Raw genomic sequence first — 26,238 nt, 5'->3', positions numbered from 1 at the left:
TGAATTTAGAATTTATTAGATGATTAGATCCAATGCATGGTTAATTAATTAGATGGAATTATTATTGTGATATGAAGAAACTGTTACTACTAAAGTTTTAATTATTTAGGGTTCTCTTGCATGTTACTATATGTCTAATAAGAGTTTGAAGAAGAAAGTGGGGGAAATGATTAAGGGTTATGATCAATGTGCCTCGAGCTCCTGAATTTTGTCTATTAAAATTGGACTAATATTATACTTTGGTACTTGGATATTATTCATTTTTAAGCATTGGTTTCATATGATGAGACACAAAAGCCAATTGGTTAAAGAAATTCATGGAAAGATGTACCCCACTAATTTAATATCTCTAAAATTTTGTCATGCCAAAAAGCTGGGATGGTTCAATGTCAATGAATCACAACTAGGGTTGTAGAGATTAGTGGAGCAACGTAAAAAATATTTTAAGTCACAATAATTGACAGTTCAAAATATTTAAAAGATATATGAAAAATTTAGAATAAAAAATAGATTTGTTTAAATCTCGAAATTCAAAATGTATCAGATAAATTAGGACAGAGAAAATACTATTTATATATGATTAAAGTTTTTTTTATGTATATAAAGTACATATTGAAATTGCATCAAGTTATTCACATTTTATTTTTTCATAGTTAAACCCCTCCATGAAAATTTCAATTCCATCATCGAACTAGCTTTTGTGTATTTCAGTTCTCTTATCAAAATATAGGGAAAAACGACTGAAATATATCCGAACTTTGATCGAAATTGCAGTAACGATACCAAACTTTGGAAAGGACCTTTTACTCCCTACACTATTTAATAGTGTATTTTAAAGGTATATATATGCCTATCATCACAAATATTGCATAATTATAAATAATAACGTGTCCACGTGGACACATATATACCTTTTAAATACACTATTAAATAGTGCAGTGGGTAAAAGATCCTCCATAAAGTGTTGTATCGTAACAACAATTTCGGCCAAAGTTAGAGTATTTTTCAGACCCTTTTCCCAAAAATATATTAATAAAAAAGGGGATGTACATGAGTTCCTACCCATAAGACTAGTGTTTTTAGTTGGACATTTGTCACTTTGTATTGTAGTAATATGAAAAAAGTTATCATTTGTTAACAGAGTTTCCATTTAAAAATAAATGGAAAAGACAGGTTACATCCATAAATGAAGAAAGCAATTTGACCTGTATTAATTAATCTAAGGATTAATTGGTAATTTAAATTTAAACCATCTCCTTTAAACAACTTACATGTAACCAATTCATTTAACAATAGATTGTGATATTTTATTATTTCGATTCGATATCCGTATTAGAGTCCAACTAATCTAAATTTGTGTTGTGTAGGGCCTCAGGAAAACACTTCCTACCAAAGATTTTTTATACTCGTTCAAACAAAAGTGAAACAAAATGGACCATCCATAGGCCAATCCAATTTCACATGTTGTTAGTTAAGTTGGACCCTGGCCACCCAATAAAGTTGAAAAAAACATTAGCCAAATTAAATCCATTGGATGAGTGTGGGTATGACAAATATTATTTTACTCAAAATCAAATAGTTTAAATTCTAACACAAAATAATTATAGTAGCAGAGGCCTAGAAATGATGATCTATTCCCCAAGGATTAGAATATTAGGAATTTTGAGATTAAACAATAAAAATATAAAGTGAAGAAGAGAGCAGTTTGGAAATTAAGTTTCATAATTATATTTTATATAAAAAAAAAGATTAAAAAAATGCTTTTAGCATATTGCAATTTACAAATATCTTAAAATTATTCTTGTAATTCCACCTATTGAATCACATTTTTCCTTAATATTGAATTTATGACTCAAGCCCCTCATATTAATCGAAGTTGAAGTGAAATATGTTCACATTTAAATTAAATATATGGTATTAATTTATTGATCTACTTGTAATTAGACTTGACTCATTAATTAAAACCTCTCCCGACAAAGAGTACAAATATTCGTTTTTGGAGTCGAAGTCAAATTTATACCATGTGTTAAATTATTTTTGCAAGTTTTCCTTCTTTAGACACAATTTTAGTTCATGCTTGACTTTGGATATATATATATTTAGCTTTGTAGAGGCCAAAATATATATACTTTTACTTGAAGTTTGAGATGGTCTGTTAAGGACAATTTCTGTCATTTTATACTATAGTTATAAATTTGACAAGACTAAACTTCGTACATTTTTTTCTAGTGAAATTATGATTTTGACGAGACTTTAGATATACAATGACTTACCAAATCTAACTTCAAACTTTTTTTTTTTTGAAGTTGTGACCTTGATAGGACCTAACTTCAGACACTTTGATAGAAGTTATGACTTTAACTTTCACAAGGCTAAACTTTAGGGGTCGTTTGGTAGAGTGTATAAGAACAATACAAAATATGGTGCATTAGTAATGCTTGCATTAGTAGTGCGTGCATTAGTTATGCAAGTATTATTTCTTATACATTGTTTGGTTTGATGTATTAGAAATAACAAATCTTGCATAATTACTATTAAATAATATATGTTTACAAAAATACCCTTCACACTTTATTTTTTTGTACACTTCCTTTGCAAGAAAGTTCTTTGCTAAAACATCAAAAAAAAATTCTTTGTTAAAACATCATTAACTCTTCATCTTTTTTAAAAAAAAAATAGTATTAAATAGTTATACTATTGCGTCAAAATATTTTTGTGAAAGTTGGCAAATAATTTTTTTAATCAAATTTATTGTCACAATAGTAAAATTTTTGATTAAATTATATTGAAATTAAATTTAAAAAAAAAAGATACTTAAAAGGCCATAAAGTCTGTTAAGACACCAACAAATTAAAAGATACCGAAAAGCAAATAAAAATAAAAATAAAAAACTTAGTGACAACAAAGAAAATAGAAAAAGGCTTTAAAAGGTAGTTTTGTAATTATTTGATCTAATGCAAGTGTTAAAAATGCTATGTATTACTAATACCTAGAATTATACACAACTTAATACACAATAGAGTGTATAACTAATGCATGCATTAGTTATACATGGCAGGAAAAAGTGTACCAAACAAGGTACTACTAATACATGCATTATATTTCTTAGTACACTCTACCAAACAACCCCTAAATATTTTAGCATGAATCATGACATATATTTGTCCCAAACTTTAAACGTATATGATTGAAGATGGGGTACATTATATATTTGAATTTCTTGTACCATTTCCAAGAAAATGTGCCAAATATATCAACTTGAACCATGCCTTCTAGCTTCTGGACTCCCTTTTAAATTATTAGTGATCGATTATTCTTTTTAATGATTTTGGATGTAAGATTTTTATGTTAAGATAAAAGTTATAGACGATATTTAGTTTACGAGTCTTTTATGATGATGTAATAAATGAAGAGAATGGATTATGTGATTATAGTATTATCGAAGTTTTAAAGCTAAAATATGTCTATATAGAAGTCGGAGGAGGAGGTTTGTTGGAAACTTGTTAAAAGTGGGATCAATTAAATAGTTGTTAACAATGGCTACAACTTAAATGACAACATTTAAATAAGGTGTCTCATGAAATTTTTATTAAATTTATGCTTGTTTATGAGATTTAAAGAACTTCAAATTCAATTTAAATTTAAACTTAAATTTAAATTTCAAATTCATCTTTAATGGTAGAATTTCAATTCCAAGTACGTAATTTTTTATAAAGGAAATTTCAAAAACAAGTAAGACTAGAAACATAATCAAGCTTCTTAGTTATAATTTGGTTACTTACAATTCGTAACTACATATTATAAGGAGAAGAGAGGCGAGCGAGATCGGGAGAAGGAAGAGGGAGGAGAGATGAAAGATGAGAGAGGATTGAGGAGAGAGGCGAACAAGATCTAGGAGAGAGGAGATATATATAATTGATTTGTATATTTAATTAATAATTATATCAAGAACACAATTGACATAATTGATTTGTATATATATAAAAAAGCTACTAGAAGGAGGTCAGAGGCGAGCTAGAATGTTGGAGGAGGGAGAGAAGCGAATGAGGTCTCGGAGAAAGAGGAGAGAGAGAGAGCGCATTAGCCTTTATAAACAGTAGTCGTAAATGATAATTATTTCAAACTATAGCAGTGTATAGTAAATACATATGATATGTTTTCCTTATTACTATCTTTGTCTTATATTAGTTGATCATTTTCTTTTTTTACATGCATATTAAGAAATCATAAATAAAAAGATAATTTTACTAATTCACCCCTTAAAAAACTTTTTTAGGAATTTTATAAACAAATGTGCACACTGTTAAGAGAATTAATCATAAGGATAATATAAAAAACTTTAATTAATGTTTTCTTGATTTAATAAAGTGAACAACTAATATGAAATAAGTATTTTTAGTAAGATGATCAACTATTCCCTCTGTTCAATTTTACTTGCCACAGTTTGACTTGACACAATCATTAAGAAAAAACTCCCTACATTTCAAATTAATTGAATTGTTGAAATATTTTTCATTTTTCAAATTAACTTAATTGTTCAATTTTCTAGACTACTTAATGTTCTTCCAATTTTACCCTTCATTAATTAGTATTGGAATTATTTATTTAATTAAATGTTTTAAGTTATTTTAATAATAAATTTGACAATAATTAATAAGGGTAAAAATGGAAAGTTATACCTAAATTATGTCTTAATCTTCTTTTCTTAAAGGGTGTGAAACACCTCAACAATTCAATTAATTTGAAATGGAGGGGAGTAATTAATGATATAACTATTTTACTAAACCTGTTAAATGATGTCATTCTGACATTAAAACATAGAAAAAAATTATTACCTTTTCTTGATATGTCAAGTAAAAATAAAAATCTATTTTAGGAAAAAGTGACAAGTAAAAGGAAGGGAGTAATTAGTTTTTCCTTTTTTATATTTTACTTAGTATAAAAGTAAAGGCATCTTGACTGTTTGATTTTCTTTCTCCATCTTGGACTGCTTGAGCCAAGGGTATTTTGGTCATCGGAAACGCTGTTTCACATTCTGCTATTGCTTAATACGGTGCTTAACCATTTTACATCGCCTTCATCAGATTTGTTCACCTCTGGTTATCTCTCTTCCCATGTAAGTATCTCCTTCTTCATCTATTGCGTTTACTCGGTTCTTGCTCTGTTTTTGGTTTATTCGCTCAATCTTGTTTCTTGGTTCAATTTATTGCTTTTCTCTGCGATTTGGCGTCTTCGGATATATATATATATATATATATATATATATGTGTGTGTGTGTGTGTGTGTGTTCGTAGTTGAGTCTCACGCGTCATATAAAATATCCTTATGTCTTTGAACTGAATTTAGGGCTTTCGGATTTGTAATTTTTGAGAACTGCTTTAAGTGGCGGTTTTAGGGTTCAGCCGCACTTCCCTACCTGACATACAATGTCCGACCGACTCGAGCACTGATGTTAATTGAAACTTTTTTCTTCCATTGTTTTATGGTTTTTGACAAGTCTGTATGAGTGGGTATTGATATAATCTTGGGAGCGAGGTGATGTTCTTGATTAATATTGGAGTTCCAATGACATTGTGTTCTGGTTTTTGACAAGTCAGTATGTGTGGGTATTAATAGAATCTTGGCAGTGAGGTGATGTTCTTGATTAATATTGGAGTTCCATTGACATTGTGTTATGGTTTTTGACAAGTCTGTATGTGTGGGTATTAATAGAATCTTGGGAACGAGGCGATGTTCTTGATTAATCTTGGAGTTCTATTTGCATAATTGAATGATTTGATTTTCCTGTATATTAGTGATTTGATTAAAGAGGTTTCTGTTGCTGATAATTTGGTTTCTCTGGAAAAGAACTGAGTTTTTTCTACTGCAGATACTCGAACTTAACAAGTTTTTGTGGACGGAAGAGAATCAACTAGAGATGGAGGATTGGGGTAATGTTGATATTTCTAACTGTTTTTGTAACTACCTTCCTAAGAAAAACTAATTCAATTACTTCTGATGCTAATACATCTTGCTTTATTTAGGAATCAATTCATTGCTCTTCCTACTTAATTGGAAAGCATTAAAACATGATTGTTTGTGTGTTCCTTTACTGTTTAATGATAGAGTATCATTTATTAACTTTCTGTGTAACTTTTATATTGGAGTAAAGTCCCTTGCTGAGTACTTAGTGCAAGACTGGTATGAATTTTCCTTGTGTTGTATGTTCCTCAACATTGGTATTGTTCAACTACTGTCCTGAAGGCTGTGGTCTGATAGACAAAGTTCTGTGCCATAAATCTTATTTGAAGATGTAAAATATATTTAGTGTTGTAGCTTCTCTTTTGCCAAATTCACGAAAGATACAATCACCGTGTTCTTTTATGATCCTTATCTATTCAAAAGAAGTTTTGAGATGTAGCATAGCAATCATGATCCTGTAGGATGCCAGGGGTTTGAGGTGTACAATTGCTGTCTGCAATTCCCCATTGCTACGTTAAATCTCAGTCTAACTAGGTGTGCTATATAAATAATGTTTCCCTTCTTTGGGGACATGTCTTGTATGAATGCAGGACAACATTAACACAAAACAGTCCTTGTTCCATATTTTGTACTTTGGTGTGCACAGTTCAATTTTTTTTGGATGAAGTAAGATGTTTCATTAGTAGGTATCAAGAAGATGCAAAAGGTACAAAAGAGAGATTGCATCCAAAGAAACTATACTAGATTTAGGGAGCTATCGAAGTCCAAAACAGATCAGTGCTATTTGCAGGGGTTAGGTGCTCCAACTAATTAACCAGGCATCTAGCTTTTGAAGAGTGGACGGAGTTGAGATTCCATCAAAACATATATAGTTTCTAACTGTCTAAGTACACCAAAAAATACTCACAAGGATCATAATCCGGATCTCCTATGACTTTATAACTTCGTAAATTCCAAGATTCATAGCCTTCTGTGACTCTCTGTGGGTATGACCCTATTGACTTCAAAAATAGAGTAGAGCGCATTCCTTAAGTCAGCAACAATTTTGTTTTTGCCTCATTTATGCTTTGTCATCACTCACACCACACCAGGGGTTTGTGTGTGGCAGAAAGGAAAAGGAATAAACAATAATCTAAGAATTCATCTCACTAATCAATGGTAAGCTGCTTATGCTGTCTCTATTGTGGTAAGGGTTTAATAATACTTGCTTCTGGATTGTCCAAGTGCTGAGCCTACTCACTTGAACTCATTGGTCCATTTTTTTTTTTGGGTAACTGATACAATCTTTTAGCATAGCATTTACAAGAAGCAACTGCCATTGTAAGTGGTCGAATATTTGCAGTAATTGGAATAAAACCATAAATGTTGGGTCCCTATTTCTGGAGATTTTGCTTGTTAAAACCAGTTTATTTTTGGGTTTGAATCATTTGTCTTTTTGAAAACACTTGGATTCCCTCTCCATTGGACATTGCATTGGTTTATTGTGCATGCAGAAAAAGATATGTAACTATCCTCAACCTAATACCTCTTCAGTTGAAGTCTTTTATACTACCATAATCTTATTCACATAATTGCCTAAGTTTTTGTTATTTGATAGCGAATTCTGAGTTTCATTTCACTTGACAAATATTTTAGTTTTAACCCCATCAATATATGCAAGATAGTCTATAACATGCATGTTTTATTTCAGAGGATGTACCAGTTCCAGATCTACTTAAGAAGGATCAGCCAACGAGTAAATGGGATGATGAAGATGCAGAGGATAATGATGTAAAAGAATCTTGGGAAGATGAAGAGGAGCCTGCTCCGGTATAGTAGACAACTTATTGGTTTCCTGTGTCTGTTTCGTGAACACTCTTTTACCATTCATCAATTCCCCCACTCCCCACAAAAAAATTATCTTAGTTAAACTATCTTGTTCTGATAATAACGTTAGTTGCCTCATACCTGCTAGTGTTGTTCATCAGTGTCTTGAAAAGTGGAAATTATTCTTTTGCATTGAGAATATTTACTTGGAGTGACTTATCCAAGAATTATCTAAGGGATTTTTATGTCGTTGCATCAACGGATTATATTTCTGTGTTTTTGCTTTATAGAATTAATATGTCTTAGCACATCTGCATTAGTAGGTTTGACAGATATTTTAATCGGCTGGTGAAGTGTTTAAACCTGATTAGATATTTTGGCGTGTTCTTTATAAAAAAAGAAGAAGACATTTGGTCATGTTTTCCATACCAACCTGGAAGTGTAATCGAATATTTCGATCTCTTTGGATCCAGTTGATTTTCTGTTATACATCAGATGCTTCTCATTCTTGGTGAATTCCATGTGTTTGAGTAGGTTGTTTCGCACATTATTATTTAGTTATCATACGACTAATAGATGAATAAAGGTATGTAGAGTGGGATGATACACAACACAATAACCATGGATCTTGTCATGTGAATATACCATTTTGTGGAGTCAAGAAAAACACTCGTATATCCAATCATCTAATCATAAAACACAGATTTATATGCCTCCATATCTTGTCATTGTTTGCTGTGTGTGCAGAAAACCTATGGGATGTGACTTGTGTTAGTGTTTGCATATGAGTTCATAGACTAGGAATCCTCACTTCGTGTCTAATACTGAGAACAATGAAATAAGCCTGATCAAGATAATTATGCGGTTATCATCATTTAATGTAGTAGAAAAGAATGACTCGTAGTAAAAAGCTGTTTTTAGTTTTTCTTTTGTTAAGTTATATAAGCTGACTATGTGCTCTACTAGTTTGCTAATATGAAGCGAGTGGAGTTGAGGTAAGACTAGTCAGGATTGTGGTGCCAAGTGCAAACAATTTAGATATCTAGGTTCGTCTTTTCAAGAGAATGGAATGATGGATGAATGAATATATTACTCATAGAGATGTACGGTAATATTTTTGAGAAGGTAACATTTGTGTATATTGACAAGGAAAGTACATAGGTCATATAAGATTAGATAAGATTAGAACTGACAATATTCACCGGAAGGTGCAAGTAGCACGTAATGAAGATATAAGGAGTGAATGCTGCTTTAGATGGTTTGATCAGGTCCTTTGTCAATCAAATGTATTGTTGGGGAAACTATGATGAGCTAAAGGTTTTAAAAGGGGCTTTGGGGGGTCGGGGGTGGATGGGATCACATGAAAGGTAGTTGTCTTGAAAGGCCTACAATGCCTTGAATCGATGTAGGCTCAGCTATATATAGGGCACAAAGGAAGGAAACAGTAATGTAGGAGATATCTACTACAAAGTTACTGATTTCAAAAAATGTAGGAGATATCTACTAGCTGAAAATAGGTTTTAGTCTTGTTAGTAAATTGTTTTTGACCTATTGCCTTTCCAGGAGTATTTTGAACTTGTAATAGATTTATATGGCAGTAAAAACTTGAGAAACTTTTATTATAATTTGTTTATTACTACTGCTGCTATTTATTTGCATATTTACATTTTTAATTTATTCTTCACTTTTATTTTTATTTGGCATGATGATGACATAAATAGATAAATATGATGAATGGAGATTCATATAGTAGTGTTGTAGAAAGGCTCTTTTAGCTTTTAATCATAAGACTTAGATTTCTTAAAAGTCATTTCCGCGATGTAATTATAAGATGCTCATATTATTCGTCCATTTTAAATTTACTTCTAACAAGAACGTTATCGAATGACTTCATAATTTGTTTCATCAGCTATTTATAGAACCAATGCCTAACAGTAGGGTGATTGTCTTCTGTGGAGTATTATTTTGTAAGATAACTTTAATTATTATCCTTCATGTCTTCTGTAAGATTATATTCGTTTCACACCTATATTTTTCTATTCAATGTGCTCTTGCGTCATGCTGCCTGCTCTGTGATTCTCATGTTCTGGTGATATGTCCCCTATGTCAAGTACCTACTCTGCATCCTACTTCTTGGTCTAATCAACTCAAGGTGTGGTGGATTAATCAGGCACCTATACCAGAACCTCCTGCTGAGAAGGCCCCCAAGAAGTCTGCTGCAAAGGCTGGTGAAAAGAAAGGCAAGGAAGTCGAAGTTCATACCAATGAGGAGCCTCTAGATCCAGTAGCAGAAAAACTTCGCCAGCAAAGGTTAGGAACTTACATGCCTCATATGGTGTTTTGATTGAGAAATAGAGGATTAGTAGTTTAGAACTTTAGATGTTTAAGAAGCTGGTGTCACACCAAGTCATCGGTTATAGTTAATAAGTTGAATTATGAATGTGGTTGGGAATTATGTGATGTTTTCCCTGTGTAATTTGTTTGTTTTCCCGATGAACTAGATAATACAATGTGGCTATTGACATCAGGAGATATTCAAAATTCTTCTCACATTTCTATTTACAGGCTTGTAGAAGAAGCTGATTATAAGTCCACAGCTGAATTGTTTGCCAAGAAAGGTGGTGATGACAAGACCCTTGAAAATTTTATCCCAAAAAGCGAGAGTGATTTCTTGGAATATGCTGAGTTGATCTCTCATAAGCTGCGACCATATGAGGTTTAGCAAATTTAATCTTTTCAGTCTTTTCTAATTTCTTAATTGTCGGGGTTAACTTGAATGGGCATTAAATGGTTGTCTGCTTTTTTTTTAGAAAAGCTACCACTACATTGGGTTGCTCAAGGCTGTTATGAGATTGTCGATGACCTCGTTGAAAGGGCAAGATGCTAAAGACATTGGCTCTTCTATTACTGCATTTGCAAATGAGAAGATTAAAGCAGAAAAGGAAGCCACTGCAAGTAAAAAGAAGACAGGTACTGCTGTGCATACTTACTTTCTATGATAATTGTGTTTTTTATATTGGTAGGGTTTATGACTTTTTTTCCTTACAGGTGCAAAGAAGAAGCAGCTACATGTTGACAAGGCAGATGATGATGCAGTGGTAAATGCATATGATGGTTATGATGATTTTGATTTCATGTAAAGAGGGGGAAACTTAGCAAAGACAGGAATGTTAGGCCGGTTTTTTCACCTTTCTAGCTACATCAGTCTGGAGATCTTTTGAATCTACAAGTGACAACTATGAGGAAGATCTTGGGGCCCTGTTACCTCCCTATTCTGGAGCCTTATTGAGTGTGTCATATCTTTTTCTTTTTTCTTTTGGGTCAAATAAGAAAGTATCCTTTGTTTTGTTTACATTTTGCGGTCAGTTACTGGTTGGAGATCCGTTGGTAAATGATTTGTCGGTTGATCTGCGTTCTCCTTGTATGATTCAGATCTCAGATTTTGGACCTATAGATTTCATGCAACTGTCTTGTTCAAAACTATTTTGATCCTTTATTTTCATGCTTTCTTCTTGATGCTGACCATTTGCCAATGTGTACAGTTAATTGTTAAAATTGTTGCGGAAATCATATTCACAGAGACTTGAGATTGGATGCAACTTTTGTTCGAATAGTCAATATGTAATTCTACTTGGATTGCCAAATTCAGCCTTTGCGTGAGGGCATGAACCTCAGGCAATTCTTATCCATCTCAGTACTTGAGATTGGGCACGAACTTTTGTTTCTTGAGAACTTATGTCAACACTTACAAAAAATTAACTCTATTTTAGAGGTTCGATGCAAGTCGTTATAATTACAAATAACAAATAAGTTGGCATTATGAATTGAAGTTGCGATAGTTTGTTTTTCTTCAGATTTGGCTTTCCAGGAGTGGTCATGATTTTTTTTTCCAGAAAATATTACTCCTCCGTTCCATATTATAAGTCACCCCTTTCTAAAAATAGCTGGACCACAATATATGTCATTTTATAAAATTTTGCCCATAATTGATTAATTAATTAATCTTGAAAATGTATTTACTTTGACTAACCTAGGAAGTCTACAAGTAATTAATTTCATTGGGAGAGTACTTCATTCATTAATTTACTACTTTTTATTCACTACTTATTCTATAAAATCTGATTTTGAAAAAAAATATCAACAAGCAAATTAAAAATAAAAGATGAAAAAAAAAAAAACTTAGAAAGTTGAAAACTTCAACAAATTTTAATCAAGGAAGATGACATTTCAAAAAGTTCAAAGGATGTAAAAATAGAAGACTCAACCAAAACATGTGAAGACCAAATTGAGAAAAATCAAGATCCAAATGAAGGAGTTATGCATCATTTAAATAAAATTCATTTCATTTTATTTGTCGAACTAGAACTAAAATTCATTTGTCGTCTAATTTAAAATTTAGATCAATTTAAAGTAATGGAATTTGAATATTTTGTGATGTTGTCATGTTTGCTTTAAGAATTTATATATAAAATATAAAAAACATTTTACACAAAATATATAGGAAATTGAGGTGGGAAAACTTGATTTTTAAATTTTTTTGGTATCAATTGGTGAAAAAATTTGGCTCCAAAAGTAAATTTAAATAGTCATCCAAATGCATTTATATTTTTAAAATCTAACATTTCATCATTTATTACAAAGTTGTCATAAGCAAACATTAAATAAGGGCATAAGGGTAAAATTACCTTATTTCTTAAAGCAAGTGCAAATGGAAAATGTGACTTATAATATGGGACGGAGGGAGTATATATATTTTTTGGTCGTATTGGAGCTCCAACTAAATTCAGATGGCTCATTGTAGGCCCATTTGGGGTGATGCTCATTTTCTCCATATCTAGAGCTCAAACAGGAGACGTCTTGATAAGGGTGAAGTAATTTTACCACTGCACTGTTATAATGCCGGCTTTGAAAAACACCTACTATTTAAAGAAAATCATGTTGTTTTTCTTTAGAAAGAAAATTTTCTTTTACTCTAATGATTAAATTACAAAAATGTTTGGAAGACAAAAAATTGGAAAAAAAAAGTTTGAAATATGAGCGTCCCTTTTTAAATTTGGTGGCCCAATTCAAATTAGGAGGAAGAAAAACCCAAAACCCCGCCCTCTTCACCTGAGTAGCAGCGATGGAAACTGATGAAAACCAACGGATTCTTCCATTTCAGCTTCAGTTCGACAAACCCATTGCTTCTCAGGTCCGATTGTATTCACTTATGTATTGTAAACCTGCTTATATGATGATTATTTTCAAATTTGTTCTGGGTGTATGTGTTTTGCAGATTAAAATTGCTGAATGGAATCCAGAAAAAGATTTACTTGCTATGGTTACAGAAGACTCCAAGCTTCTACTTCATCGTTTCAATTGGCAAAGGCTCTGGACTGTTACTCCCGGTACCCCTTTTTTACTTTCATCCCTCAATATGCGATGTCTCAACACGAGCTTATAAAGTTTTGTAAAGATTATTTTCTCCTAGGGGATGGTTGAATAGTTCAACTGTAGAGAGGGAAAACGGAGATATTATTTGATGACACCTCTACTTATGGTTGGCTGATGTACTAGTTGAACTTCCTGCAAACTGACCATATAAAAAGTTTTTTTTTTGTTTGTGTGAATTGTTTCTTTAGTTAGTAAAATTCAGTAATACATGTTGTATGGTTTGGCTGTTAGATGATTTTCTTGTGAAAGCGTGGGGACTTATTTAATGTATTCCTGATAAGAGGGGAAAATTAGATTGTTATCATAATCTAAAAAATTGATCCTATTCCATGTTCAAATCAGCATGTTCGGTCCTTTTTCAGTGTCGAAGATGTTAAGTTACAACATCAATCTCCTAATCTTAATTGTCCACTAATGGAATATCTATCTTTTAGGAAAGAACATAACTTCCATATGTTGGCGTCCTGATGGGAAAGCAATTGCAGTTGGGCTTGAAGATGGGACCATCTCCTTGCATGATGTAGAAGTAAGTTTGATGATATAAAGGATGCTTTTCTTAGTGCAAATAGTTGTTAGTTTAAGTATGTCATGAATCTGTTTAAGCAAAATATGATAGTTGCAGGATCAAAGATATTTAACGTTCGATGATCTTATAAATACCTTGGATTATTTCATTTCTTACTCGTAAAAACAAAGAAGTAAGTTATGCCATGAGGTAGCAAATAGTTATTTGAAAATAAATCACTTGATAAGATAAATTTTTATCCAATGGTTTTCAAACTTCTCTTGCTCGGTCTAAGTTGTTGCCATTTTCCATCTGCAATATTTGCATCCTTGTCACTATTTGCTAGATACCTACTCCTGCTGTCTTCCCTGAAAGAAGTTGTACTAGCCTACTTTGTAATTTTTAATCCAGAAGATACTTTTTCTCCTTTTAGAACTTATAGATTGTTCTTTCCCTGTAAACCTCATAAAAGCTTTTAGTGAAGGTACACCACTATAAGTGTCCATTAAACATATCTTATAAGATATTGCATCTTGCAAGGATGTGATAAAAACTTATTTAAGGATCTTATTTATGTAACTTCAATGTGCAATACTTGTTTTGTATTTTACAAAATGAATACAGTACTAGACTACTAGTTATCTCTTGAGCATTATATTTGATGAAGAGCCTGAATCTACTTTGTTTATTTAGCTGCAAATTAGAGAAAAAACCCACTACGTTGACACTGAGTAATTTGCTAAAAAACATTTTTTTTCAAGAGCTTGGTGGATTTCATTAGGATTAGGTTGAGTGAGAAGAATTCCATTTTGTTGGCTTGAGCCTTTAAGTTAAGATGTGTCCCTGTCAATTAGAATATTATTGGTTCATTCTCCTGTGTGTTTTCTATACATACTGTTTTCTCATTAGTCTGTTCCCTTGCAGAACGGAAAGCTGTTGCGAAACATAAAGTCCCACTCGGCTGATGTTGTGTGTCTCCATTGGGAGGAGGATGGGAAAAAGGTTTTACTTTTTGTTCAAACTTCTGACAGACTACTTTTCCATGGTTAATAGTAGTGCAAGTCTATTCAAGTTTAATGCAAGTTATTTATCATGCAAGGATTAAACGTCAGCCAGTTGAGGTCTGACTTTATTTGGGCTTTCATTTGTAAACTAACTGCATTATTTCAATTACATTGAGTAAAGGAAAATAGTTCCTTATTTGAAAATATATTGAAAATTACATCCAAACTGCCCTCTCTTTCTCGTGTTGAGAAAATCCATTTCTACCACAGCAGCCATTTAACATCCACCTGCAGATTCAGTTTATGCTCCATGATGAAGCCATTCTTGATTGGTTTTTATCTCTTATTAACTCGAAGAAGCTTAAAGAGTTGTTAAGCTTTCTTGCTGGATTGAACTTCCGTAAGTTGTATCTCTAGTTCCAAGATCAAACGAATTGTCTCAGACTGTTAGTGTGCAGTATTTTCTGTTGGGGAACTGCATGTTTTGATCTTTGTTATCTCTGTTAAGGTGTCGTAGCAAATTTTACGGTGTAGCAGATGACTTGCAGAGAGTTGCTGCCCTTATGTAGAACCTGAAACTTTATGCTATGATACTTATTAGTTCGGAGGGCTTCCGGATATGTTTTGGGTGCTTCGCTTTTTGTGCCTTATTAAATCTTGATACTTTTGTTTCACCTTTCCTGACCTTGTAAGTCTTTCTCTTGGAATTTAGGACAAGAACAGTAATACCTCCAGTTATGAAGATCGAACTTCACGGTTCTTTCCTCCTCCCCCTAGAGTTCCTAAGATGCCTGGACTTGTACCTGGGGATAGTGGCTTCATGGATGATGGAGAGGATTCTTTCCAGGAGCTATCAAATTCTTCACATCAAAGATATAACATTTTATGTAGCGGGGACAAGGATGGAAGTATCTGCTTCAATATCTTTGGCATATTTCCAATAGGGACAGTTGTAAGTTGTTTGTCTTCATTAAAGATGTTTTGGTGTTTTTTTTTTTTTGAGTGATATCTATTTTCATTTCACCTGTCTCTTTGACTAATTGTCTGATATTTTATTTCTATTATGTGGATTACTTGGACTTACTCGCTAGAATATACACAACCTTGTTGTCTCCAGTTCACTCTCAAGCAGCAATGTTGCTAGCCGACTTCTGAATGCTTCCATTTGTAAGGTATGTTTACTTTGTTGTCAACAGTCTTATGATATCTTAGTAGTCCAAAGGTTGAAGTATTTATGTCTTGCTCAATGATACATTTTGCTATGTCCTGCTTATTCACATCAATATTTTATTGTAGTTTCCATTTCAAATAATTTTATTGGAGTTGATACCAGGAAGGTAACAGAACAGTCTCAAACACCACAAAACAATAGTGATAAAAGTAGTAATAGTAATTTAAAAAGAAAAATAGTGATAGTGATAAAAGATGCTTATGCAGAACCAGCTTTGGTTGCTCAAAAAACTTAGTGTAAGTGTGTAACACATTCCAAAAAATGATGACACCTTTAGAAATCAGGTATTGGCACTTTTGATGTGACTTGTCATTCTTTGCATAGATTGTGCCAAACTCATGCCTAATCCCTATTCATCGTTCTCACTATGTATGATGTCATTGAAGGTGGCCTTGTCTAAAGATCTTTGCCATTTAGTAGTTTTGTGCAATGGGGAGCTGATCACTGATGAGATTGATCAAGGTGAAGGACATCATGGGTTACTTGGCTTTCACTGCTTAGTCCTCAATACTTCAATATTTTCCAAAAGGTAATTGTAAAGCGGAACTTTATGAATTTTCATCTCCTGTTTTAAGATGTGAAAATACTCTATTTTGCAGCAACCAGCAATTGTTGTTTCTGAGACAATCGTCATAGATGATGATAATAGAGATGATTTGACTTTTACTTGCATCGACTTTGAAAAATTGTTTTAAGAATTAAAATTTAAAGAACAAAAAGGGAAATTTGACAGGGTAGAATGTAGCATATCTGTGACACGTGTTTTTGAGGGTACAAGGTGCTTAGATTTTCCACCAGTGGCTCAGTGTGTCACTGCTGAATGAATATTAGGTGTCATTAATTTGTACAAGGATCATAGGCTGCCAGTTCAGTGAGATTAGGCAGAAAAAAGTAGTCTGACTGAGAAATAGATTTTTAAAAAAGAGAGATTAGGCAGAAAAGTAAAAACAATTTAGAGAGCGCCTTGAGCTAAGAAGTTTTGATAGCTATGACCCATGAAGTTAAAGGGTATCTGAGAGGTATATATATAGAAGTTGGTTGATTGGAGGGAAGCTACTTGGAAGAAGAGTGACACTCTCCAGAAAGAATGGGCTTTGCTACAACAGTTAGAATTTGTTTCTCTTTCAGTCTCTCATAGAGGCTTCATAGATGTTAGTCGGATGGGTCTTTTTGATATTAGTATGGGTACTCATATGGCATTCATGAATGAGACTTGTATTTTTGTTAAAGCCAAAGATAGCCAAGTACTTTTGTTTGATTATCTTGATATGATTTAAAAATAGAAATCTTTAAAGAAGAAATAATATAAGTACTTAATTTAGAATTTCCTGTCCTTGGAGAGAAGAAAAAACAAGAGAATTCAGCAGAGGCAAAAAAACTAGGTGATTCTTCCCATCTGGTACCTATTGCTGGTGGGAGGTGGCGGTATCCCGTGGAATTAGTGGAGGTGCGCGAAAGCTGACCTGGACACCACGGTCATAAAAAAAAAGAAATAGAATTTGTATAAGAGTAAGATATAGTTATTGTATGTACTGGGTATTGGTTGCGGATAGTATGTCGTTGGTTTGCTTGACGGAAGTTGAAGGCATCGGATGCCTGTCATGTGCTCATCCATTTGGGGCGTGATAACGCTTGTTGGGACGATGTTGATAGTCATCAAAGCATTATTACTTTCCGTGGTACTTTGCTACATTTGATGCATAGACCTTTCCAACATGGAGTTACAATATTCAGACATGCTTGAGGCTTATGGGTCTCTGTCAAGTGGAAGCGACGTTGTGGATTTCATGGGCTACTTTGACATGGCATAGGATTTAAATTCTTTAGTGGTCGAACATACCTACACTCACTCTGTTAAGTAGGTCAAGATAGGGTGGTGTAGGGCCTGAAAGGACATGCCTCTGTTCTATGACTCCGGGCTCCCAGCAGAGTAGTTTACATCAACAACATACCTAGTGAAATTCCACAAGTGGGGTGTGGGGAGGGTAGAGTGCACGGCGACCTTACCACTACCTCGTGGAGAGTAGTTTACATAAGTATAGTAATATGAAGACTGGAGAATATATCCCAGGTTTGGTTTGATCCCTTCATTTTAAATAATGGACTTCTCCAACATTTTTTCTCGCAGAAGTGCTCCAAAAGTTTCTTGGATTTCCTGCAAATGAGATTGAGTGCCTTATATCTTATTTTCTCTCACCAAGTGCTGGTCCTTGTTGGATCAGAGGACTTAGCTCCTTCAGGTCGGGGCTTTCGGTGGAGGACTTTCTGTGGATCCACTCCTTTTTACATTAAGAAGGAAAGTTTCCTTTTGGTGGAGCCAGTTGCATAAATAAATATGAAGCAGCCGAATCATGTCCTTATTTAGCAGAGGATGTTGGAAGGGTTGGGCAAAGCACTTAATGTAGAGCTATAGTGTGTGCCGTGAAGGTGTGCAAAGTTATCAGGCAAAATCAGCCTTAGCACCTGCATAACTCCTTATTACTGTGATTTGTGTTTGACCATTCACAATCACAATTGCAATATATGTTTTCATGCTAACAAAGATTCTTACAATCATACTTGGATACTGACATGGTTTATGATTTTCCCTTAAACGAACTGCTTGAATTGTGTTTTGTTGATTTGAGTTTATTTGGCATGTATCATAACTGCTGTAACCAACCAATCTCAGGAAAACTGAACTTCACCAGGTTGCCCAACAGGCTTCCAACATTGAAGATCTGAGTGAAGTCATCCGGACATCACTATCAGTCATGTCTAAAATATGGTCCGATGCTATGCACACATTTCACGAGAAGTTCAATGCTGTATCCACATTGATCGTTGACCATGGTAATGCTCAAAATCCAAAAGTCAACCTTAATGGTTTCCTTCTCTTCTCCGTTGATGTTAATCTTTTGTTTTCCATTTTTCACCTAGGACTTGACTCTACTCCTCAGGATGAGTTTCTAAGCCTTTTAGGTGGCGCTAGAGCCAGTCCTCCGCTTCATCAGTTTTTAGAAAATTCTCTTGGTGAGGCGGTATGACCTCTTCCACAGGAGCATTTAATTAAGGAGAGGAATTACTGGTTTAATTTTTTAATTTATTTAACTACTATTGCCAGGGTCTCAAGCGGGTAGCAAAGGCAGTTAATGGTGCGGGGAAAGAGCTTCAGTTAATTGTTCTTGATCATCTCCAGGTGTCCTTGACTTATTCTCTGTTTTAAATTTGTAAAACAAAGATAATTTTTTTCATGGTGCCAGAACTGCACATAATTGTCAGTTATCTTAAGGCAAGGCTGTCTCCGATCTATAATATTTCATAGAATAATTTTCAGATGATACCCATTCTAAAAGTGCCTCAGAGTCACATAGTACTTCACAGGTTTAACCACTTTACAAGGTTAACCAACTCTTATTGGCCTAGTAGATGTTTTGATTGCCTGTTTTTTCCCTCGGGATACAGCTCAAAATCTGAATGCAGTACTGTTCTTAGTTTTTACTGTAGTTGACTTTCTTTAAAAATAATATCTGGTTGTCTGTTTTTTAGAGTTAAAGGTTAACCATAGTGTAGTTATATGATGTGCTTGCCACTTTTTTATGAAAAAAAAAATGTTGTGCTAGTCTCTTGATGAGTCTAAAAGAAGATTGCAATTATTAGTTGATTTTAATGGGTAAATTTTAAAACGGTTACTAGTTGTGTAAGAAGATGAGGTTCTTTTGCTCTTTTTTTTTTTGATGACCGTGGTGTCTAGGCCAGCTTTTGGCGCACCTCGACTAATTCCATGGGATACCTGTCAGCTCTCACCAGCAACAGGTATTAGGTAACCCTGTCCACCAAGGCTAGGACAGATGGGAAGAAGGACCTAGTTTTTTGTCTCTGCTGGGATTTGATCCTGAGACCTCATGGCTATCAACCACTTCATTAACCACTAGGCCACACCCTTGGGTGCTTGCTCTTTTTCTTTTTCAACGCACTGATTCTACTTGTATTTAGAGGAGTTTCTATAACTGCCGTGAAGTAAATGGAACTCTATCTCCATTTACTCAACTTAGTAATTGATGGTGGTTGGTGATAATATTGAAATTATCACTTGAGTACTCCTACTTTTTTAGTAATATTTACTTTTGTCAATTTCTTTGATGCTTTGAGAACTTAGCTTCTGTTTCCAGCCTGCTGCAGAAATTATTGGATTCAGAATTGGAGAATTGAGAGGGCTTTCAAAATGGCGTGCACGCTATAAAGGTATCGGCCTGGACGAGAAGTTGATGGATAATGCTACAGAAAGGGCTGGCATGTTACTCATACAGGTTGAACGTTTTATGAGGGTTTTAGCTTCTGTTGTACAACAGGTAAATTTTTATTTGTGTACTACTCGTTGTACAATTTTCTCCTATATCTTTTGTGCTAAAAATCAGTTCTGATTTATTCTGCCAGTAAGGGACCGTGTATTTGGTCTTTATATTTCTGAGTTGGCTTTACAAGATATTTAGGATAAATGTTTTCTTTTTAGCTTGAAATGTTTGTTACTTTATTTGAAAAGAAATAGAAAAGAAATATGAAATGCTAATTTTCTTTTCTAGATTTCAATCTTAATGATCTCCTTCCAAGTGAATTTGCATGATAGTATATTGACAGAGCTAAGTTTTTTTTTAACCTACTTCATAAGTGATCAATTTGGAGAAGTGCAAACGAATGCTTGTTATGCATTTTATATTTTTGCCTCCCTGCTTTTACGTTAAATATGCTTAGGTGCCTGCTGTTTACTCGTGATTGAGAATAATAGTGCAACTTAAGATAGGAAGTATGCCCCTCAACCCAAAGCAGCAATGAATAAAAAGAATTTCAAGTAAGCCTAATGTGTGCTACTTGCACTTTCTGGTGAATGTGATCATTTTAAACTTGTATGACCGTATATCCGTCTTAGCATCCTCGACTGCGACACTCATGTTGTGGGTGTGCTGGACTTTAACAGCCCAACATTCACTCCCATATAACATTGTTGGTCTGATTATCATGGTGGGTCTAATTAGTCTTGTTTTCAGTTTTCAAATTTTTTCAGCTGGCTTCTGAAATCTGTGAAGATTCTAATGGCTGAACCAAGTGATCAGCTACCTTTTAATAGGTTTAACTTTCATACCTTCTTTATTGTTTCCACCATTATCAATTTTTTTATCTACTTACAAATGGTATCACTTGGTTTTAATGTTAAACGGTCTTCCTCTGTGCTTCTTTGTTTCGACAGTGAACTTGTTATTATATTCTTGAAATTCCTGTATGATCAAGATCCTGTAAAGCAGTTACTGGAGCTTTCTGAGGTAGATAGCAGTGTCGAAGTAGACCTGTAAGTTGTACTCCAGCCAAAATAAGTTCGTGTACGAGACAAGTCATTATGTTTTATTCTCCACTATGTTTATGTTTTATTTTAAGGTTTGACCTTTATGTAAGGTAGTAATAGTAGAAGAAACACTTTCCTATGTTCATTACCTCTTTCCATTTTTCTTTTCCTTGCATGTGGGGGCTGAGGAAAAAAAACTAAAGCCCCGCTGCAAATTTTTCGTTTTTCCCAAGGCGAAGTTGTTTAAACTCATTACTATAAATATAGGTTGTTGGCTCCTTTTCCATGATTATTGACTAAAAAAAATTAAGGCACTTGAAAAAGGACTGGCAGTTATGCTCTATGAGAAGTAGGAGAGCATGAAAAGAGAAGTCATGGGGGCTGAAGAAGTTTCAGAATGGTCCAAATGCCACAGATTGGACCAAGACCCTTCTTAAGTAACATCGACTGCTGAAAGTTCTTGAACTGGATTAAATATAAAGAAAAGTTTCCAAATATTGAATATGTGAAAATGTGTTCTTTCTTATTTTTGTGTTTTGTTCTATTTTGCAACTGAATCAAATCCAAAATGGTATATATTTGGTTTCTCTACTACTTCTATGTTGAGAACTTGAAAGTTCCATGATAAGTTTGATGCAGCTGTACTTAATATGACGATGTTCATCAATAGAGCTTGTTGGAATAACCAGGATCCTGTTTTATCACTTTTAGAAATGACAATTATCTTAAGCATCAAAAAGTCAGAATTTGATTAGGCGTAGGATTTGGCTAGCCCAAATTTCATGTCAAATTATTCCAATACTCCAAACTCTTGCAGCTGAAGTTTTAACTTTGGGGATTCATTTGAAGATCACTGCTTAATTAGCAATGTTAACTTTTTTGTGTGGATGATTTGGAAGCTGTTATGGTTATCAAAAAAAATAGAAGGCTATTATGCTCTTCTGAACTCACCCCAGAATCAGAATAAACTAGTTTCACCAACTTTTGTTTCGCATTTTTACTGTGCAGAGCCTATTCTTCTCTTGTATCAATGTTGTAATTCTAAAATTTATGTTCTTTCCGAATTAGGGAAACGATGGAAAGAATTAAACAACTAGCACATTTTGGAGGGTTTTCAGATCTAGAATATTTGAAAAGGACGCTTTCACAAGAATTTCAACAAGTGGAGGCTTGGTACATCTTCTCTTTATTTTTTTCTTTACTAAATTTGTGCATAATCTTTGTTAGAATATTCTATGTGGTAGTGATGACTGTTAAAGATCCCGACTGCACATGAGGCTTTGCCCATATTTTTTTTTTAAAAAAAAATTACTTTTACCTGTTCAAATATTGGCTGTATGGGCATGCAGTGGATATTGTTTAGCTGGATTTTGATACTCCTATAGTGCCAACAGACCAAGAATTTGGGAAGAATTAGTGGATGCTCTTGTGTGTATACATCCCAGATTCATGTTTTATTGTTGTTGCATTCTTAGTAGTTGCTTGCTGTCTGGTATCTGTGTTTACTGTTTAGATATCATGTGCCTAACTGTTGGTCCAAACACACGGGAATTCAGTTTCTGTCTAACTTAATTGCTATTTATTAATGTGGAGTGCCCATTGCCCAGCATGGGGCTTTTTTTCTGTGTTTGGACATCATTTGTCCAACTGTTGATCCAAACAATGGAAAGGTCAATTTCTGTCTACCTTAATTTCTGCTTGTTGGTGATTTATTAATGTAATGCCCACTGCCCAGCATGAAGCTTTAATGGCTGACTGCAACAATACCAGTAGTAAGAAACAAAATTCATCTCCATTTAGTGCAGAATAAAAAGTCAACTTTCTATTACTTCAGGAATTTATCTTTTTAAAATTGGAGGTTTCATTGAGGATCTAGAAATGGTATTTTCTGTTAGAGACCATCAACAGTAAATATTTGTATCTCCTTTCTTTGTGCACATTACTTCATCTTCTTTGTCTTGATCAGATTATGAATAGAGAAAATTCTGTTCACTATTGATGAATGTTAATCTGCTCTACATATGGAGTTATTAAAACAAATTGAGCTTGTAATCTTGGCTATTTTGGCTTTCTTGTTTACATTGGTCGTTTCTATGTTTACATTTTCTTTTTTAACTCCCTGTCGTGTATGAGTGGTGGTAACTTGGAAAGGATCTTGATTTTGGACCACTTAACTTATTTGGATCTTGCTCCCCCTCTGTTGTCATTATCATTGATCAGGAGGAAGTAAGGGATTGCACATTTAGAACACAATGTTTTAATCCTCTTTTCTTTTCAATTTTGCTACAATCAGGTTTGGTATGATGATCTTACTTTTTTTTGTTTCTTCCGAAATTATTGGCTTGAAGAATGTACAAAATGTCCTCCATGAACTGGCTATCCTATTTTTATTTGAGTTCTCCTGATAGAGGAATTGTCAGCTGTCAATGAAGGCTGCCATCATTTATGCTATGTTTGGTCTTTGATGAAAAGAGAAGGGGGTGGAGGGATGGAAGTAAGGCGAAGAATATGGGCCATCTAACTTTTTTCAGAAAAAAAAAGGAGCAGGGTCATTTAACTTGTTTGGTAAGGAAGTACAAGAGGAGGTGAAATGAAGTAGAGGGGCTGCGTTCTGCTCTATGTTAGCTTTCTCAATCCATCCAAAACTAGATAGAAATGAGGAAGTGTGTTAGTTTTAATTCTTTCCAACTGGACCAAGCAACCTGAAGTGAATCATAGTAGTTCAACTCGAGGAAGTAATCATATAGGTTTGTCTCATTCACCCTCCCCTCTTCATTCCAGGAAACATAGTTTGAGGCAGAAATGCAGAACACGTTATACCTTAAAGCTGATTTTGCAAGGTCATTTTCAGATTCTCAGAAACACTGGGGATTTAGCAGCTCACATCTCAGCATAAGGAAGTGTAAGGTCCAAAAGCCATAGGGGTGTAAAAGAAAAACTGTGTCTCTTGAAGAAAGTAATAACAATAGAAAGGATATGTAGGCTTGCCAATGATGAAGCTTTCACACTTTTGATGGTATATATATGAATATCCAACTAATACAATGATTCTCCTTAATGAGATGCATTTTTTGTTGAATACCTTAGTTTCCAATGTGATGTGTGAAAATGTATCATTGATTGTAATTGTAATATGACAGTAGTCAACATCTTATTACTAAAGTTTGAAAGCTTGACATAACCTCTTGAAGGCATTTCCTGTTTGGCATGACTAAATAAATCACTCAAATCTTGTGTTGTTTCCTTCATCTGTGGTTGAATTGGTTAATCTGATATCTGAATTGCAGTTTCAAAGATGCTTTTGAGATGCCATTTTCTACTATTTCGGAAAAACTACTTTGTGAGGACCTGCTGCCACTTTTTCCTATTGCATCCTCTTCAAAACTAAAGCCTTACAAGGTTCCTGCATCAGTGTCCTACTATGAGGTACTTGTTCAATCATAATCTATGAATAGCCTTGTCGAGTAAGCCACTCCTATTTGATCTTCCTAAGATTCTTATTTTTTTTCTTTTCTTTCATGGTTTTCCTTTTCACTATTTGGTGTCATTAGGTTATTTGATATTAAAAACCAAGTTTTCAAAACAAAAAAAAAAAACAATTTGAATGGAATAGTTATGAACATAATTTGTTCTCGTGCTGTGTATAATAATGAATCATGAAAAAAAATTTGGAGCTTCAAAATGACCTCATCAAGATCTGGCTATGTGGTGGTGGTCCACAAAGTCTAAAAAATATATGTTCACAAAATTATGGTGATCGTTCTCTAATTCTTGGTAGAAGTTCTGAAAGCTTAATTTCGCTGTAGCTTAAACTTAAATTGCATTAGTTGTACCTGATTATTCTTGGAGTTGTTGAGAGTTGGTAATCTATAATGGATGAGAATTGAGACTTAACCTTATGATCCCTTTCCATTCGTTCAGGACATTTTGCATGATGTTTCAGATAGTGAGATACATCAACAGACGCTCACTGGATATATATCCTTCAAATTACCAGATGATTCTCTTTCAGTCACAAACTGCATAGGTATTGTCAGGGGCCTTACACATGATTTGAGCAAAGTGGACAGCATACGTGATCCCATAGAAGCAGCCCTCTTATGTATTCCTGATGGATATCACTGTATTGATCTCTCACTTTATAAAGTAAGTGGAAAATTCCCACCTGGTGTTATTTTTCTATGACCTACAACTTTTCTAACCCTTCAACTGCCATTTAACATTTCATCATTCAAAGCAGGAGGGTCAAATTGTTTTACTATTAAACGAAACTGCAACCACTTCTGAGAGCTCTGGAAATGCTTTCATGATGATTCTACAATCTGGTGACCTTTCATTTGTATCTCTTTCAAGATCTACCACCCCCAATTCTTGGAAGCTTCACGAACTTCAGGTATATGACATCATTACTCTACCAGTAAATAATCTGCGTAAATTTCTCTTGGAAATTCTGTATCCAATGGCATGCATTCTAGTTTGTGATGTTGGATGGATTGTTTTTGCTCAATTTACTCCATTGCGTCACTGAATTTGAAATAGATGGAGGTGTATATATACATGCTACATGGTTTGTTATTCTGAACATCAGAAACTAATTAACTTTTTATCTGCATGATAATCTAGGATTCTGCTATATACCTGCAACTGGAGAGTGAAAAGGTTCGAAGCATTCCTCATTCTGTGGTTTCTCCTTTGGCAGTCAGTGGTGAGTGGTTATATTTGTACTATTTTGGGTTACAACTGTTATAGGAATAGAGGCTAACACATTCATGAGAACTAACCAAGAAAATTCTGGGCTTAAAATGTTTAATCGCTTCATACCAAAAATGAATACATCTGAACACCATTGGTCCTACTCATTTGAAGGCCGAAACACCTATTTCTTTGTCAATTAGAACTTCAGTTTCAAGCTAAGCTAAGCTACGCTAATGGTATTTAGAGAATCTTTACCCCCCCCCCCCCCCCGCCACATAAGACGCCC

The 26,238-nt window shown here is 34.0% G+C and overlaps 2 protein-coding genes across 3 annotated transcripts in view; both read left to right on the top strand.

Moving 5' to 3' along the window:
• The first annotated feature begins 4,971 nt into the window (after positions 1–4,971).
• LOC102592326 (eukaryotic translation initiation factor 3 subunit J-A) lies at positions 4,972–11,280 on the top strand. Its single transcript, XM_006347067.2, has 7 exons — positions 4,972–5,116; positions 5,870–5,930; positions 7,652–7,770; positions 9,938–10,077; positions 10,333–10,483; positions 10,578–10,737; positions 10,816–11,280. Exons 2-7 carry the CDS (start codon positions 5,918–5,920, stop codon positions 10,905–10,907), a joined length of 675 nt encoding a protein of 224 aa, XP_006347129.1. The 5' UTR covers positions 4,972–5,116; positions 5,870–5,917; the 3' UTR covers positions 10,908–11,280.
• A 1,489-nt stretch (positions 11,281–12,769) lies between these two features.
• The window catches only part of LOC102591780 (anaphase-promoting complex subunit 4), a 14,472-nt gene continuing 1,003 nt past the window's right edge, over positions 12,770–26,238 (top strand). Inside the window, exons 1-18 of one of the 2 annotated variants that reach the window (XM_006347066.2) lie at positions 12,770–12,958; positions 13,043–13,154; positions 13,635–13,726; positions 14,630–14,707; positions 15,422–15,661; positions 15,801–15,881; positions 16,327–16,469; positions 18,612–18,772; positions 18,860–18,960; positions 19,044–19,118; positions 20,092–20,271; positions 20,965–21,044; positions 21,165–21,263; positions 22,326–22,430; positions 24,545–24,683; positions 25,179–25,403; positions 25,498–25,650; positions 25,881–25,962. In XM_006347066.2, coding sequence (XP_006347128.1) covers positions 12,890–12,958; positions 13,043–13,154; positions 13,635–13,726; positions 14,630–14,707; positions 15,422–15,661; positions 15,801–15,881; positions 16,327–16,469; positions 18,612–18,772; positions 18,860–18,960; positions 19,044–19,118; positions 20,092–20,271; positions 20,965–21,044; positions 21,165–21,263; positions 22,326–22,430; positions 24,545–24,683; positions 25,179–25,403; positions 25,498–25,650; positions 25,881–25,962 — 2,215 coding nt within the window. In that variant the 5' untranslated portion in view covers positions 12,770–12,889. Of the gene's footprint in view, positions 12,959–13,042; positions 13,155–13,634; positions 13,727–14,629; positions 14,708–15,421; positions 15,662–15,800; positions 15,882–16,326; positions 16,470–18,611; positions 18,961–19,043; positions 19,119–20,091; positions 20,272–20,964; positions 21,045–21,164; positions 21,264–22,325; positions 22,431–24,544; positions 24,684–25,178; positions 25,404–25,497; positions 25,651–25,880; positions 25,963–26,238 lie in introns of both variants that reach the window. The other variant, XM_006347065.2, reaches the window with a different exon arrangement.

This window comes from Solanum tuberosum, unplaced genomic scaffold (genome assembly GCF_000226075.1).
Source record: "Solanum tuberosum cultivar DM 1-3 516 R44 unplaced genomic scaffold, SolTub_3.0 scf00083, whole genome shotgun sequence".
Lineage (NCBI taxonomy): Eukaryota > Viridiplantae > Streptophyta > Magnoliopsida > Solanales > Solanaceae > Solanum > Solanum tuberosum.
Note: the sequence above shows the minus strand (reverse complement) of the source record. Positions and strands in the feature narration are given on the sequence as shown.